This window comes from Corvus cornix, chromosome Z, assembly GCF_000738735.6.
Source record: "Corvus cornix cornix isolate S_Up_H32 chromosome Z, ASM73873v5, whole genome shotgun sequence".
Lineage (NCBI taxonomy): Eukaryota > Metazoa > Chordata > Aves > Passeriformes > Corvidae > Corvus > Corvus cornix.
The window spans coordinates 11696528-11712343 of record NC_046357.1 but is presented as its reverse complement, the minus strand read 5'-3'; the positions used below and the strand labels follow the sequence as shown (position 1 = coordinate 11712343).

General features: G+C 44.6%; 1 protein-coding gene across 4 annotated transcripts in view; it reads left to right on the top strand.

The window, feature by feature from the left end:
• The window catches only part of EGFLAM (EGF like, fibronectin type III and laminin G domains), a 79251-nt gene that overhangs the window by 40263 nt on the left and 23172 nt on the right, over positions 1–15816 (top strand). For all 4 annotated transcript variants that reach the window (XM_019283314.3, XM_010395187.4, XM_010395188.4 and 1 more), the window contains exons 8-13: positions 5218–5333; positions 5572–5908; positions 8868–8968; positions 10199–10299; positions 11371–11515; positions 13693–13882. In XM_019283314.3, the coding sequence (XP_019138859.2) occupies positions 5218–5333; positions 5572–5908; positions 8868–8968; positions 10199–10299; positions 11371–11515; positions 13693–13882 (990 nt within the window). The remainder of the gene's footprint in view (positions 1–5217; positions 5334–5571; positions 5909–8867; positions 8969–10198; positions 10300–11370; positions 11516–13692; positions 13883–15816) is intronic.

Below are 15816 nucleotides of genomic sequence, written 5' to 3'. Positions count from 1 at the left end.
AAAGGAGGCTCAGGGGAGACCTTATCACTGTCTACAACCACTGGAAAGGAGGTTTTAGGCAGCAGGGGATCAGTCTCTTCGCCCAGGCAATCAATGACAGAACAAGAAGACACAGTCTTTAAGCTGTGCCGGGGGAAGTTTATGCTAAGCATTAGGAAGAAATTCTTCACAGGAAGGGTGATTGGGCATTGGAATCATCTGCCCAGGGAGGTGGTGGAGTCAACATCCCTAGAGGTGTTTAAAAAAAGACAGGATGTGCCACTTAGTGCCATGGTTTAGTTGATAAGGTGGTGTGAGGTTGTAGGTTGGACTTGATGATCTAAAAGGTCTTTTTTCCAACCTAGTTAATTCTGTGATTCAGTGAGCTGAAAATTGCTGTGAATGCTGGAAGCTGAGTTAGTGCTGCCCTTTCCAGCAGTATCAAGGCACGAGCAGGATGAAGCTGAATATGTCTTTCCCAGCCCCTGGCTGCCAGAAGCTCATTGAAGCGGACAATGGGTGCAAGCTAAGAACATCCTAAGAGAAACGAATGGCCACAGAGGTCCTGGCTGATTCCCTTGTTGAGGAGTGGAAGGGATATGTTGTCAGGATCAGTGGTGGCAATGACAAAGGATTCTCCATGAAGGTGTCCTGCCTCACGGATGTGTCTGCCTTCTGCTTAGCAAGGGCCATTCCTGCTATTGCCCCAGAAGAACTGGAGAGATAAAGTGCAAATCCATTCACGGTTGCATCAGTGATGCAAACTTGAGTGTTCTGAACTTGGTCATAGTGAAAAAGGGTGAAAAGGGCATTGCTGGGCTGATGGACACAACCCTGTCATCTTGGCCCCAAGAGGACTGTTACGGGGGGGGTCCCGGGAGCAGGGGAATCCAGCCAGAGTCACGATACGAACACCGATACGATTTGAGCATCGTGCTCCCGTTTTATTATTCGGTTACACCAAGTTATACTTTTTCCCAAAGTTCACGCCCCTTTCCCATGAGAAAGCCTCTGAGCAGTGGGGGAGCTGACCAGTGTATACCTTTTCCCAAGGCTGTTCAAGGCCGCCAGCTAGCAGGTGCCTTGCAAGCCTGTTTTCAGCCTGAGGCCCCGTCAGGGGTACTTCTGCAACAGCCCTGGGATGCCCAAGCCCTCCTGGGGTATCCTATATTCCACAAGGATTCCCTCTACAGAGGACCTGCAGAATCTGCAAGCTGTTCAACCTGTCTAAGAAGGATGATGCTCGCCAGTACGTTGTGAGGAAGCCTGTGAACAAGAGGGGCAAGAAACCCAGAACCAAGGCTCCTAAGATCCAGTGACTAGGGACTCCTCGAGTGCTGCAGTGCAGGCATATTGCTCTGAAGAAGCAGAGCACTCAAAAGAGCAAGGAGGAAGCAGCAGAATACAAAGCTCTTGGTCAAGAGAATGGAGGAAGCCAATGAGCAATGCAAGGAGCAGATTGTGAACTGGTGCTGGCTTTCTTCGTTGAGAGCTTCTACATCTAAATCTAATAACCCTAACCCTAACCCAAATCTGAATCAAGGCAGAAGTAAGGATATTGTAGGTGATACTAAAAAGATATTGTATATGATATACCAATAAATCCCTTTTTTGGTGAACTTTAAAGAAAAAAAAACACCAAAACCAAAATCAGAACAAAAATTAACAATTTAGACAAAATACACCCCTGGATCCTTCACCACAATTAAAACAAAAATTCCCCACAATCATTCTACTGTTTAACATTTACCAGTACTTGTTTTGCCCGTTACTTCTCCCAGTTAGTATCCTCATCTTAAAATCATCATGATTGCCTTCATTGTCTAATAAAAAGACTGGGTTAACCTGGCCAGATGCCCAGCCCCCACCAAGCTGCTCTCACTCATCTCTGCAGCTGGACAAAGGGGAGAAAATTTAACGAATGGTTCATGGTTTGAGATAAGGACCAGGAGAGATCACTCACCAAATATTGTCGTGGGCAAAACAGGATCAACTTAGAGATACGAAGGGAATTTTCTACTAACCAAATCAGAGCATGATAATGAGAAGTAACATAAGCCCTTAAAAACACCTTCCCCACCCTGTTCCCTCCTTCCCAGCTCTACCTCCTACCCCAGCAGTGCAAGGAGACAGGGAATGAGGGTTGTGGTCAGTTCATCACCCAGGGCTTCTCTCACCAGTGAGGGAGAGGAGTCATTCCCCTGCTGCACTGTGGGGTCCCTCCCACTGGAGACAGTTCTCCATGAACTTCTTTGGCATGAGTCCATCCCACAGGCAACAGCACCCCTCACACTGCTGCAGCAGTGGGTCACTCTTCCACGGGTGCAGTCCTTCAAGGACAGGCTGCTCCAGCCTGGGAGCTGGGCACTTGTCCCTGGGTCTCCTGTGGGCTTTCACCCTCTTCTCAGGCACCCACCTGCTCCAGGGTGGGCTCATCGATGGGCTGCAGGTGGATCTCTGCAACCCTGTGGACCTCCCTGGGCTGCAGGGGCACAGCTGCTTCACCATGGGCTGCACCGGGGGCTGAAGGGGAATCTTGGTGCTGGCACCTGGAGCAGCTCCTCCCCCTCCTCCTTCACTGACCTTGGTGTCTGCAGGGTTGTTCCTCTTGCATGTTCTCACCTACTCTTCTCTGGATGGAATTAAAACTGCCACAAACTTTGTTTTGACTTCTTCTTAAATACATTCTCACAGAGGCGTTACCACTGTTTCCAATCGGCCCAGCCTTGGCCAGCAGCACGTCCATCTTTTGAGCCACCAGGGATTGGCTCTGCCAGACACGGTAGAAGCATCTAGCAGCTTCTTAGAGAAGCCACCCCTGTAGCCCATCCTCCTACCAAAACCAGGCAAAGCAAAACCAACACAACTGCAAATCATATTTGTAATGCATATATTCGTGGTTTTACACGCTGAAACTTTTGTAGAATGGCATATCTTACAGAATCACTGTTACCAAAGAAGGGGATTCTAATGCAGTGATGGGTAGAAGATGCAGCTTGACTAGGTGATCGTTCCTTCCACCTGAATAATTACTCTACTCTACTCTACTCTACTCTACTCTACTCTGCTTTATTCTCCCTAGCTTCCAACCTGGAGTAAAATTATTCTGGATGGTGATTAACCAGAGTGACTATAAAAGTGAATACTAGGAGTAAGAGGTTTTGTTTATGTTTTGATAGTACCTATTGTTTTCAATATGGTGAAATTCATTCCAGTGGTTGCAGGACTGGGACCAGTTCATAAATGTGCAGTCTAATTCTCTAATCCTTTGCCTGTGCATTCACAGTCAGTAGCAGAAATAATCTGGATGTAGTTTGTCCTGTTTGCCTCATCTTGTTACCAGTCATAGAGTTATCTGCTTAGCTCATTTGGTAGAACTCAGGGCTGAATACTTCTGTTTAATGTACAGATAAAATGTATTATTTACAGATTGACTAGGTATACATGTTAGAGTGAAAAGGCTTATACACATTTTGTCCCAGTCCAGCATGCTTTCTTGGTTGCAAGTGTGTATGCCTCATTACCTCTATGCATTTGCCTCTAATTTTTCTGTGTGCTGATGTAATGTGCAAAGCCCATTGATAAGTAACCCCTGCAGAGGATGTGGAGTGCAGCCAGTTAGTCAGCCAGGGCACACATTCATCTCCGGTGCACATATGTTAGATTTCATAACTGTCTGCCAGGACTTCTGGGTTGCAATCACAGCAAAGGAGGAGAGAGTACAAAAAGATTTAGGTAAGTACACTCCTGCCTGTATCAGTTTAGTGAAACATTTTTGCTATATTGTCCACTGATCTGGGAAATGGCTGATCCCAGTTAGACTGACTCAAACAGCACAATAGCACTGTGCCCACACTGCTCCTTCTGAAAGTCTGCTGAGCCTCGTTAACTTCACTGGCTTTATCGGATTGCTTAGTACTGGTAGTGAAGCTCTCACTACCATCAAGTGGCATTTTCTGACTCTCCTTTCTGCAGACAGTCACTGCCCAGCAAGACTTTGCATCTCTACATGTTGCAATGTAAAGGACCTGCTAACTGCCAGAAGATATGGACAGGTTACGGCTGCCAAAATACACAGGCAGCTGGGGTCAGCTTAGTAGAGAAACTCTGCAGGTTACCTATGCTGTTCTTAAGTCATGGCAAAATATTGCATGGAAAAGGCAGATACATGAATCTGTTGTTTTAATAGTTTAATGTTATCTGTTCTTAGCCTTGCTGAAATGATGAGTAACTGCAATGATGTGGTTGCTTTTACTATATTTCTTCATGACCTGGTGAACTTTAATAGCTAAAAAGCACGGACCATTGTTTAGGCAGAATTTGCTATGTAAAGTGCAGAAAAGTACAGGTATTTTCTATGAAATAGAAATGAGGATCCCCTTAATGGAACAGTTTAAACTGTCCATTTCCAGCCCAGAGTCCTTCAAAGCACAGTTCAGTGCTCTGGGGAGTGGCAGAAGTTGATTATGTACGTGAAAAACATATGGTCATAGAATCATGGAATATCCTGGGTTGGAAGGGATCAACAAGGATCATTGAGTCCAGCTCCTGACCCTGCACAGGATAGCCCCAATAATCCCACCATGTGCCTTGTCTGAGTGCTTCCTGAACTCTGTCAGGCTGGTGCTGTGACCACTGCCCTGGGAAGCCTGTTCCAGTGCCCAACCACCCTCTGGGTGAAGATGTTTGTGCATGTTTCTTTTTTCAAGGTACTGAATTGGATTTTAAAAAATAGTCTAAGAATACATATAGGACGCTAATTTCAGGAACTTCGGAGTCAGAAGAGGTAGTTTAAGTCCTAAATAGAATGTATCCTAGCTGTGTGCATCTCTTTTGCTGTTCCTGTTTACATGGCTGCCAGTAAGGCAGATAAAAACTGTATTTCCTAAAGGGAAAAATTTGACCTAAAAACAATTAAGTCATTGAAATGTTGTCCATGCCAAAAAAATTTGATACCTTTTTCCTGGAAAAATGATGAATACAAGTCAGTTTGCAGAAGGAGAACTGAGTTTTGCCTGCTTTATTTGTTTAATCACCTAGTAAGTGACTAAATGAAGGTCTTCACTTTAAGTGTGTTTTAAGTTGGACAACATCTGCCATCTCCACACTTACATTGTCTGTTCAGGATGAAAATTAGCATCACTTCAGACTGAAGTGTTGTGAATCGGGGTGGGTGGTAAGATCTGAATTGCTGTGTGCAAACTCTGTGAACTGAATATGCCAGTTATGTCTTTTCAGGCTCTGAGGAGTTAGGAAGTGGAAGCTATGGGCATCAGTACATCACAGACACAGTGACTGGTGATGGTGATGGATTTGATATTGATGATTCAGACTACGACATTTATATAGAAGAGGTAAATGTCAGGATTTCTCTTTGGCACTTCTGTTTTCTTTATATTACGGATGTTTTAAAGTGTCTGGTCCTGTCAGGAAGTTTAATATCTGATATTGTGTGCTCACATATAGTAATGTGGGCACTTCTTTTTCTTCATTGAGGGTGAGTTCGTTGCCTCAGATCTGTATCTTGAAAGGTATTAATTTCATTTCCCCATAGCATTTTAGATTTACTGAATTGGTGTTTCTTTGTTTCAGCTCAGACCACTTCCTGCTATTAAAGGAGGCAACAGAAAATTTCTGGTTGAAACTAAGGTCACACCAGGGTCTAGCTCCAGGCTCCTGTCACGGGTTCTCACCACCACTTCTGAACCCACTACTTCCACTCCTACCACCACACGCCCTTCAACCACAGTGAGGGCGACCACTGCGTGGGCAGCAAGGAGGGGCAGCATGTCCTCTGCTGCCCGCCTCTTTGACCTGTCCTGTGATGAGGCCGTGTGCTCTGCAGACAGCTTCTGCATCAACGACTATGACCGGGGCGGCTCACGCTGCCACTGCAACTTGGGCAAAGGAGGGGACATGTGTGAGGAAGGTAGGTTTCTGTGTGCCCACTGCTGCTGGCTGCTTTTTTGTCTGGGTCAAGGACAGAACCAACCAATGTGCACTTTGGGAATAGCCACCTGGATTTAGTGGATCTCTAAGGATAGGAGCAACTTCCAGCGGGAAGTCACAGCTCAGGCATCATCCCCTTTTCTTTTTTTTCCTCAGTGAGGTGGGAAAAAGTTATTCTTTAATAAAGCTGAATGCAGAACCTGTGTAAAGATGCACAGGGGAGGTTAATCCTCCCTCCCTCACCTAAGAGTCAGGCGATGACAGAGCAGGTATGTTGTTAATCACCCAGGTATGGCAGGATCCAATCATGGCACCCACAGCTGGAAGCTGAAGATATTCAACCCCTCTTTAACACTTGCCTTTTGGCAGCAGCTGAAGCCCAGAACCACCCCCATTTTCAGTGTGGTCCATCAGATGATGCCGGTCCCACAGCAGGGATGTGAGAGAGCTCCCACTGTAAAAATACCTCCAGAGGAGGCTTTTCACATGGTCTGCAGGTCTGCAGTGCAGCACTTATGTCAGGCAGGTTGGGGCAAGGGAGGAACAAAGTCTTATCCCCAGTTCAGAAAGCATGACCTGAAGGCTGGGCCAATGTGAGGAGGTGTGTTGGTCTCAGTCAGGACTTGCCATCCATCCCGTTGCCTTTTTCCAGGGCAGCTGAGCCATGGCAAGAGCTTGCTGAGATGAAGGAGGCTGTCCTGCTTCTTCCCTTGCTGCCTTCCTGTTCTTTCCCTCTAGAGACCTAAACTCACCCTTTCACAAGGTTAACAGTGAAGAGATCACCTGGTGAGCCAGTCCAGCTCCCTCTCCAGGCCCTAAGCAGGTCACTTTTTTCCCCCTGAAGTAATTTTTCTTCTGGTTTGGTAATCAAGGGGTCAGATGGACTCTGGGGCTCATTCGAAGAAAATGTCCCATTTGTTGTGGTGGTCCAGCTCCACCACAACAAATGTGGTGGCTGTCCCTCCAGCTAAGAAAGAGCTGTGTTGTAACTGCTGGACTCTGTCTAGCAGGCTGCTGTGGCCTGAAAGCTCAGCGAGGGTTCCCTAGGGCCATGCGATTAATCGCATCCCGGAGTCCATTTCGGACAGCCCCGCGATCAGGCTCCAGCAGCCAGCAGTGTTACAACGCAGTGGATGGTAAAGAAGGTAGAGAAGGGTCTCTCATGAGGGACTGAGATGACTTTAATCACATCCTGTCCCCGCGACATTCAGAGGTAGAGCGACAGCGTGGTCTGGGTGCGGGATGGTTTTGTCAGGGGCCCAGGGGCGGTCCCTGGGCGGGGTTGGGGTACAAGAACAAATAGGGAGAAACTGAGGGAGTGGCCAAGACTGGGGGATGAGCAGGGGGAACATGTGAAATAGGAAAAGCAGTGGATTAACAGATCCCCATAGAGCTGTTTGTCCGTCCCACTGCATGCTGATCTGATCTGCCAAGACCCTGCCATGCAGCAGAGCATCGGGAACCCATGTTTCTTCTACAGGGTCACGTTAGACCTCGTGTTGCACAGTGTCATGCCTCAGGGATACAGACGCTGAAGGTGCTTTGTCTTCTCCAAACTGGAGTGCTGGAACAAAGAGAGCTCCTTCTGAAAACAATCTGTTGTGACTCAGCAACATGGAACAGCTGCAGATGTGATTTTAGGCCTTGATCAAGTGCAGAGAGTTGAGGATTTATTTGAACTGACATGGCCATATACAACTTGGAAAGCAGTCTGTTAACATCAGTCCAAACCCTTCATTTTTCACAGGGGAGTGTGTTATTCCAGACTAAGCATCATGTGCCAATACTCCTTTGTACTGAATTTATCTTCAGTAGCCAATATTGTTAAATAATATATTAATCTGAATGGAAAGTCAGCAGCTGAATTCACAGTCAACAGCTGCATGACACTCTGGTCTGAAGTCAGTCAGTTCTGCTTGTGATCAGGACATGAGTTAATTGTTCTCTGCTGAAGTTGCATTCAGGTTTATAGCACCAATCCCCTTCACCTCAGCTTAAAATGTATGCATTGCAAGCAAAAACACTGAGAGAACTCTATCCAGATTCAAAAACTGAGTGAGAAAAACACACTCAGTATTCAAATAGCAAAGAGGAATAGGACTCCTCACCCTTCCTTCCTCATTAGGCTTAAATCCACTGCAAAAACTGCGTCTGTCCTCAGTGCTCCTTAGGAAAATTAGCTGCAAAGGTAATTTTACAGCTGACAGTGGCTAGCAGTAGGACATCTCTGATTTTCATTTTCTCTCAGGGTCAGGGTTTAACGTAAGACAGCAAAGAGTGAGGGTTTATAATGCCATTTGACAAGAGCAATAAGAAGAGCCACTGTTGCAGCCAGGGTTGGAAAGATGCCTGCGGGGACTCTCTTCTCCCCATCACTCCCTTTAGCTTCTGCCCTGAGCTGACTTTAGGGAAGTGCTGGAAGCTTCTGGGCTGTTATGAGACATCCAGTGATTCTCCAGATGCTGGATGCAGCAGCTATGGAGCAGCAGTGACTAATGCTGCCTAGAGTCTGGCCATATTTCCCACCTATATTTTTGTAATCCTGCAGAACAGAAAATTACTTTGTCCTCTCTTTGTTAAATAAGTTCTTAAAAGAAGATAAATATAAAGTTGATGGGTTCTGTCTTCTATAACAAGGATGAAAACCTGGAGAAATTTCCTCTGAACTCTCTGATTAAACTATTGGGCTTTACTTGGCCCTCAGTATCCTGTTTCTTTCCAAGTTCACCAGGTCCTTGGGAATAAAGGAATTAGCTGTAAAAAGTGGTGGGAGGACAAGGCAATAGGTTAACTGATTGTTGACTGCTGCTGACTAATGGTTGTCTCTGGGGGTACTCTGCCTTTCATTGCCACCTGATGTTACCTAGTACTAAATGTGTATATTGATCTTTATATGGAAGAAAACTGCTAAATAACATGCTTCCCTCTTTGCTTTTCAGACATTAGTATCCAGTATCCTCAGTTCTCTGGCCACTCATATATCACCTTTGAACCACTGAAAAAATCCTATCAGACATTTCAAATTACCCTTGAATTCAGGGTAAGTTTAAGCAATTCTCACATAGGCATTTTAAATTTTATTTACTTATTCTGATGCAGTGGACAACAGAACAAGCTTCAGTATAGCTTGTAGTGTAATTATGGCGAACCTGTGCATAGCCTTCATCTGCAGAGATCTGTCTTAACCTTCAGTGAATGTAAATGAAGTTTGTAAGCAGCTGAAGTGTTTTCATCCATTATTGGTAGGCACTGCATGAGAGAATCCCTGGGACTAGTAATAGTGGTATTGTGGACTAGCAGCAATGTACGCTGGCAAGGTTATTGTCACATGGATATGGTACAGGCTGAAGAACACCCAGAATTTTTGTGAATTAGAGTTTGGAAACAGTATGCAGTATTTTTGTGGACAAGAAACTATGACCCTGTCATACTGAGCAAAACACTGCCCTATATGTAGAGTTCCTTTCCCACCCTGCAGGATTTAAGTGGACATTGTTTTCCACCTCTGAAATTTGGGACATGGGCTATTAATATATTCAGGATACATACAACTTAAAATGCAGGTCTAAAGTGGGGGTACATCCCATGCTGGCTAGTGTTAGTGCTGTTTGTTCATTATGGGCCAAACATGTAGGGCTGCCTCTAGGGAAGGTGGCCAAACTGCTGGATGCACCCCAACTCCCATATAAAGCAGACTCACCAGCCTCACAGTCTGGGAAGGAGACTGTCTTTGAAGCAGCAGCAGTGCGTTGCCTCAGTGGTGATCTTACCCTCCTCCGGCAATTTCATTTTAAAATGCAGGATGGCAGCAAAAAGCCACTGTGTCAGCTGCTGCACACATATGGAGAAATGCTGCCAGCACAGATTGTTTGGCTTGAGAAGTGTCAGTCTCAGGGAACAAGTGAAGTAGGGCGTATGTATTCATGTGCAGTGAGTCTGATGTGTCTACACTTACTGGGCTTGCTAGGACAGTCTTGCTAGACTTTTTACTCAGGAGTCTCATATGGGACATGTCTGACAGTCCTTAATACTTCCAGGCTTTTTTTCAGGTCTGGTAGTATCATACTTTAAGAGATGGTCTTAAATTGTTTAACCATTAAAGCAGTGATTTTCTAGGTTTTTCAAATGCAGGATTCAAAACTGATCAAACATTTTGTGATTCTGCGAGTTAAAAACTCAATCTGAAAAATGATGAAGACTCCCCCACTGCTGCTTGCTTTTGTCTGCAATTGTGAGGCTTTGATTTTTCATGTTGACACAATGATTGCAGGCTGAATCCGAAGATGGTTTGCTGCTGTACTGTGGAGAAAATGAACATGGTCGTGGTGATTTTATGTCACTGGCAATTATCCGACGTAGCCTTCAGTTCAGGTAAAACCTCCATCCTAAATCTGATGTAAAGAGAAGGGGCTATTTCTGCCTCCTGGGACCGCTATATGTGATGAATATCTCCAGTGTCTTTGACTTGTGCCCCATATAATGCACAAAATGGACAGTATAATTTTATTTAAGAGTTCTTTAATACTTTTTTCTCTTATCCTTTAGTTTGTGAACATGTGCCCTGTTGAGCTCTTTTGTTTAGACCTCAGTGTAAAGGGAAAATGATCAGTTTTCTTTAAGGCATTTGTCTGGGGCTCACAGCTATGTTGCCAGAAATGCCAGTGAGACACTGTATTTGCCAAGCTGATGGTGTATTGATGGTATATTGAGTCAGTGTTTTTGCTTCACAGCAAAAGACTTGCAGATAATGTAGCAAAATAAAGGATATAATGCCAGCAAGGGGGCCAGGAACTTCACCTTATATACCTTGTTTAGATGAGACTTGCAGGTTTTTTTAAATGAAGATGGAGAGTGTTTCTTGCAGTCTGATAGATATGAAGCAAGTGAAAGAGTATTTCCAGGATCTCCTTACTTGTGAGGGTGAGTCCTTTGAAAATGGGGAATAACAAAGTGGGTGATGTGCCTTCGTTGTGTTTCTGTTCACCTGCACTGCATGACAATCAGGAAAAATGGCACATTTTGTGCACATTCAGCTCTCCTGGAGGTCTTCCTGTCAATCACTGCTGAGTTTCATACAGACTAGTGAAGTTATTAATGTAGCACTTTCACCAGGGAGTTAGAAGAATTCCCAGGAGAAATTACTGTGATGTCAGGAACTCAGATTGTAATACCCTCCATCTGGAAACAGTTTCAGCTGTTGGCAAGCTTAGCAATACACTTGGTATGGACAGAGAATGCAAAATCTTCTCCATGTTAGAAAGATAGATAATGAAGTTTGAAACTTGGAACAGATCATATGTTAGGCCTGCTGTCTAATTTTCCTGTGCTAATATGCAGTGTGGAACAGAGAGCGCAAAAAGAGTATTTGGAGTCTAAAACCAACTTTTGGTTATCTGGTTAATGTAAGATTGTCACCTTGCCCTCTCTGTCTCATGCTCCTAGGTTCAACTGTGGCACTGGAGTTGGAGTCATAACGAGTGAAAACAAAATCAAGCTGGGGAACTGGCACAGTGTCACATTGTTCAGAGATGGAGTGAATGGCTGGCTCAGGATGGACAACAATGCTCCAGTGACAGGAAAATCTCAGGTTGGTAATCCTGCCCCTGAGGCTCAATCTTGGGGTCTCTCAAGGTTATAATGACCTTTTTTTTCTTGCCACCAGAAGTCTGATCAGATTTGAAAGGTGCAGTTTTATTTATTGGTGTTAGGACATTTAGTGATCAGTGTACAGATTATTCTTCCAATTATGTTGTCTAGAAATCACAGAGATAAATAGCACAGGGCTGGATTCCATCACAGTTTCCCTGTTGTCCTCCATGTTTGCTCTGCTACTCTTCCGCTGCCCTATGCCAGTCTCAAATACAGGCTATTAGAAGTTTACTGGATTGTACAGCTGCTGCTGTCCCTGATTGCTTTCTTTTTCAAGCCTCAGAGAGCTGCTCTGCTTCCTCAGACACAAAAATTAGATGCATATGTGTATATGAGTATATATTTATGTATAATATGCATATATCCACACAAGGTTTGTATACAGAGGTGTAATTACATGCATATTCTGTGTTACAGTATGGATACTGCAACACGCGTGTCAATCAACGAGGCCTGTGGAAAAGGAATGTACATGGACCAATTCTTGCTAGATGTTTCAGAGATGTTTATTTCTCCAGCCGCATGGCCGGGGCTCTGCTGAGGAACTGCAGCAGTCACGGGACCCGAGGGTCCTTTGCCCACGCAGGGAACACAAACCAACCAATGGGAACGAGGCTGAGCAGGGGCAGGGAAACACCGTGCCTCCCCCCAGGGCCCCTCTCCCAGGGCTACATGGCAGGGGGGAAGGGACCCCAACAATTCTGGACATAGATTTAAGCATAGTAATGGAGATAGACATTCTGCCCTGACTTTTGTTAACACCAGCAAGCTCATACAAGGCTGACAAGATAAAATATAATGGAGAAGGATGCCTTGACTTGCTCATCTGTTGCTGGGCCAGAAAACAAAATTAAGGCACTGGAAGGAAAGGCAGTTTCAAATTGTTTCAGATGTCTTTCCTTTGATGGCTGCTATTAGCATGCCATCCATAGCCCTGAAAGAAAGCAGCTTCAGACGTCTTATTATTTTCCCTTTTCATGTGCAGGCACCGAAGGGAAAAATTGCAGTGCATTGAGTTCTCATCAGCTGGAAATGACAGAGGAAAGAATTTCAGTGTATCATGTGTTGCTGTTACCAGTGCTATGAGGCCATGCAAAGGGCAGATGTGAATCAGGAGAGATGCGCACAGTTTCTGCAGTGCACTGTGTGAGTGAACACCTGCAGACCCAATAACCTCAGCTTATTTAGCATGGCAAAATACAGGCTATGGGGATAGAATTTATTGTTATAAACACTATGGGAACAGGGCAGGGGTGAAAAATCCAGAAAGCTTTTAGGCTAGAGGTCGGGGCTGTCAGAAGCACAGGTTGGTAAAAACTGGCCCCGAATAACTGAGAATTTTGAGTGTTTTCTTCTAAAGGTCCGTGACTTTTGAAAGAACTGCTGAGTAGGAGGCAAAAGTCATATTTTGAGCAATTTGTGGAAGGAATTTTGACTCAGTTGGCTACAGTAGCATGGAGTTTGATTCAGTGATCCAAAAAGGTTGTGTTAGTTTTTCAAGTTTTTTGTTCCTTCCTGTGCACTGTAGCAATACTAGTAAACTTGTGTGTGTAGGTTTCTATAGGCTTGTTAAAGCCAAAAAATGAGATGGGCAGTAAATTTAGCAATGGCAAAGTGAGCAGAACCCTACTGAAGTTGTGATTTTACTGGCTTTTGCCTTTTCTTTGTTTTTATCCTTTTTATATTTTTTTTGTCATTTCATTATTATTCAATGCTAAACACTTGCTGGGTTCTGTCCAAAAGACAGTATCTCATTGGTCTCTGTCCCTCAGGGCTTAGGGTTTAGAAGAGAAGCAATTTTTGGCAAAAGGAAACGAAGGAATTGCAGCAAAAGACAGACCACACTTTCTCCTCAAAACAGTGATTTTTAGTCTTTTTTGTTGTGCTTTTAGTAGTTCATGTTATCATGATGGGATGCAGGTGAAAAAGGTTGATTTCAAATGGTGGACTGATTTGGGGGATGACTAATGGGAAGGAGTTACCAATGAACAACCCACATACTCCCTGCCACGATTCTTCATGGAGGAAAGAAGTTGATTGTCAACTACTGTGGCTTAATGAGTTGTCCTGTGTTGTATCTGTTACGCAGCATATTGCACTCTGCTCTCCCTTCAGGGCCAGTACAGCAAAATCACATTCCAGACTCCCTTCTACGTTGGCGGTGCTCCCGGCGTGTACTGGCTGGTCAGGGCCACCAGCACCAACCGCGGGTTCCAGGGCTGTGTCCAGTCACTGAGCATCAATGGAAAGATAATTGATATGAGACCCTGGCCATTAGGGAAAGCTCTCAGTGGTGCTGATGTGGGTAAGTGTAATGGTGTGGGATCTTTAATCCATGACTAACCCAGAGTTACCTTTTATGCTGCTGGAACAAATTGAGCGATGGTCCAGGTTTAAGAGGTAGAAGGTGTGATCTCTATTTTTGGCCTGGTTTTCCTCTGTTCCTTTGCACATTGCTCTTGCTGGGTCTATAGTAGAAAAGTTCACCACACTGCACAAGTAAGCCCTTTGTGGACACACTTCCTGTGCACAGTAAATAGTGAACCCATTTTCATGAGCAAACAGTAAGATCTGTGTTGCAGATATCATTACAACTGTGCTGGTATTTCTGCCAACATCTCTCAGGACACCTCTTCATGCCCCTGACTGACACAGTCATGTCATCAGAAATCAATTATGTGTATGCTGAGCTTGCATTTGAAACAATATGGGCCCAACTAAATGTGTTTTGCCTAAAGACATCATTGCACTTGTCCAAAGTAATACATGAATCTCTCAGCCCCACAGCAGTCCTGTGGCTGTTACAGAGGGCTTTCTGTGTTACACCCAATCACTGATGAAGCATATAGGCTTTCCTGTATGCCATCCTTTGTTTTGCTATCCAGAGTCATGGTATGATTTAAAAATAGCTTGGAATAAATACTTCCATCAGCTTTATGAAGTGTTATTGTAACATTATTTTCTATTCTCAGAGTAAAAGATGGAGAAGTAGGGAAGGTAATTAACTAGTCCTGTCTCATTTATTCATCTATTTCATCCATGTAATGGGCACTTGAAAAAAGGCAGGGCAACAAAATCCTTGCTTTAATGATCTCCCAGTCTAAATGGTTTAAGAATAAGAGTAAACCCAAGACAGAAGGCAAGTGGTAACAGCGAGAAATAGATTCCGTGTCGCTGGAATCTCCATGCCATGCCTCAGCCACAAAGTCATCTTTCTTCTCTTCTGTAGCTGTGCATTTGACATCCCAAGAAGGAAATTATGAGAAACTTCTTAAGAATTGCTCTGTATTCTCTAGATACCATGCCCAAAGTTCTGTGCAATATTGGGGTAAAACAGACTGTCCCAAGAAACAGTTGCTGAAAAGAGTAAGATTTTGGAAGCAGAGTGTAATTTCATAATAGAGTGAGAATCTATGGAATTTAGACAGATGAAAGCCCTGCTGAACTTTTCTGAGCCCTAATCTCTATTGCCTTTTAGGATGCAGCTAGCTTCATTCCCATCCACAAATGCTCCACATACTACTGCATTAACAATCAACATCAATGAAAATAAATGCTGTGCTCTGCCATGTGTGACTCGAAACTGACTGATAAAGCCTTACTGTCCTTGTGTGACTGCACACATTTATATGAAACTGTACCAGAAGAGACTTGCAAACAATAGGTCATGTAGGTTTAACTTTAAAAAATTGCAAGTAAACTCTGCTAGGATTTAGGGATGACTTTTGCCAGTCAGTCTCTTGAAGCTTTTTTCTGTTGGCACAGTGTATAAATCAGGGGTGCTGTGTACATGGATCACAGAACTGAGGCTGGGGAGGAGAGGGGTCCTTCCCTCCCTGTGCTCTCTCTTCTGGCCACGGCAGAGGTCCCACTGGACTGTGAGCTGAGGGACCAACAGAGGAGGCAGCAGCCATGGTTTGGAGTGGGCATGGCAGGACCCTGGACTCCTGCTGCAGTTTCCCTTCTTTTTCATCTGCCATTGCAGCCAAGCATATGCAGCCATCACACCTATGGTTTGCCTCTTCAGCAAAGTCACTTGTGCTGGCCCAAAGGCTGTGAAAAGTCACTGGGACACTGGGAGAGCAGCCTGTCCTTAAATACCAAGACTGTTCCAGTTCAAGCTGTTTCTCAAACCAGTGATCCTGTGACTGGTCCTGTTGCCGTTGTCTTCCTTGTTCTTTTCTGTTTCTCTGATCTGTTTGAACATACTGCCAACATTGATTAGCACTGCAGCAGATG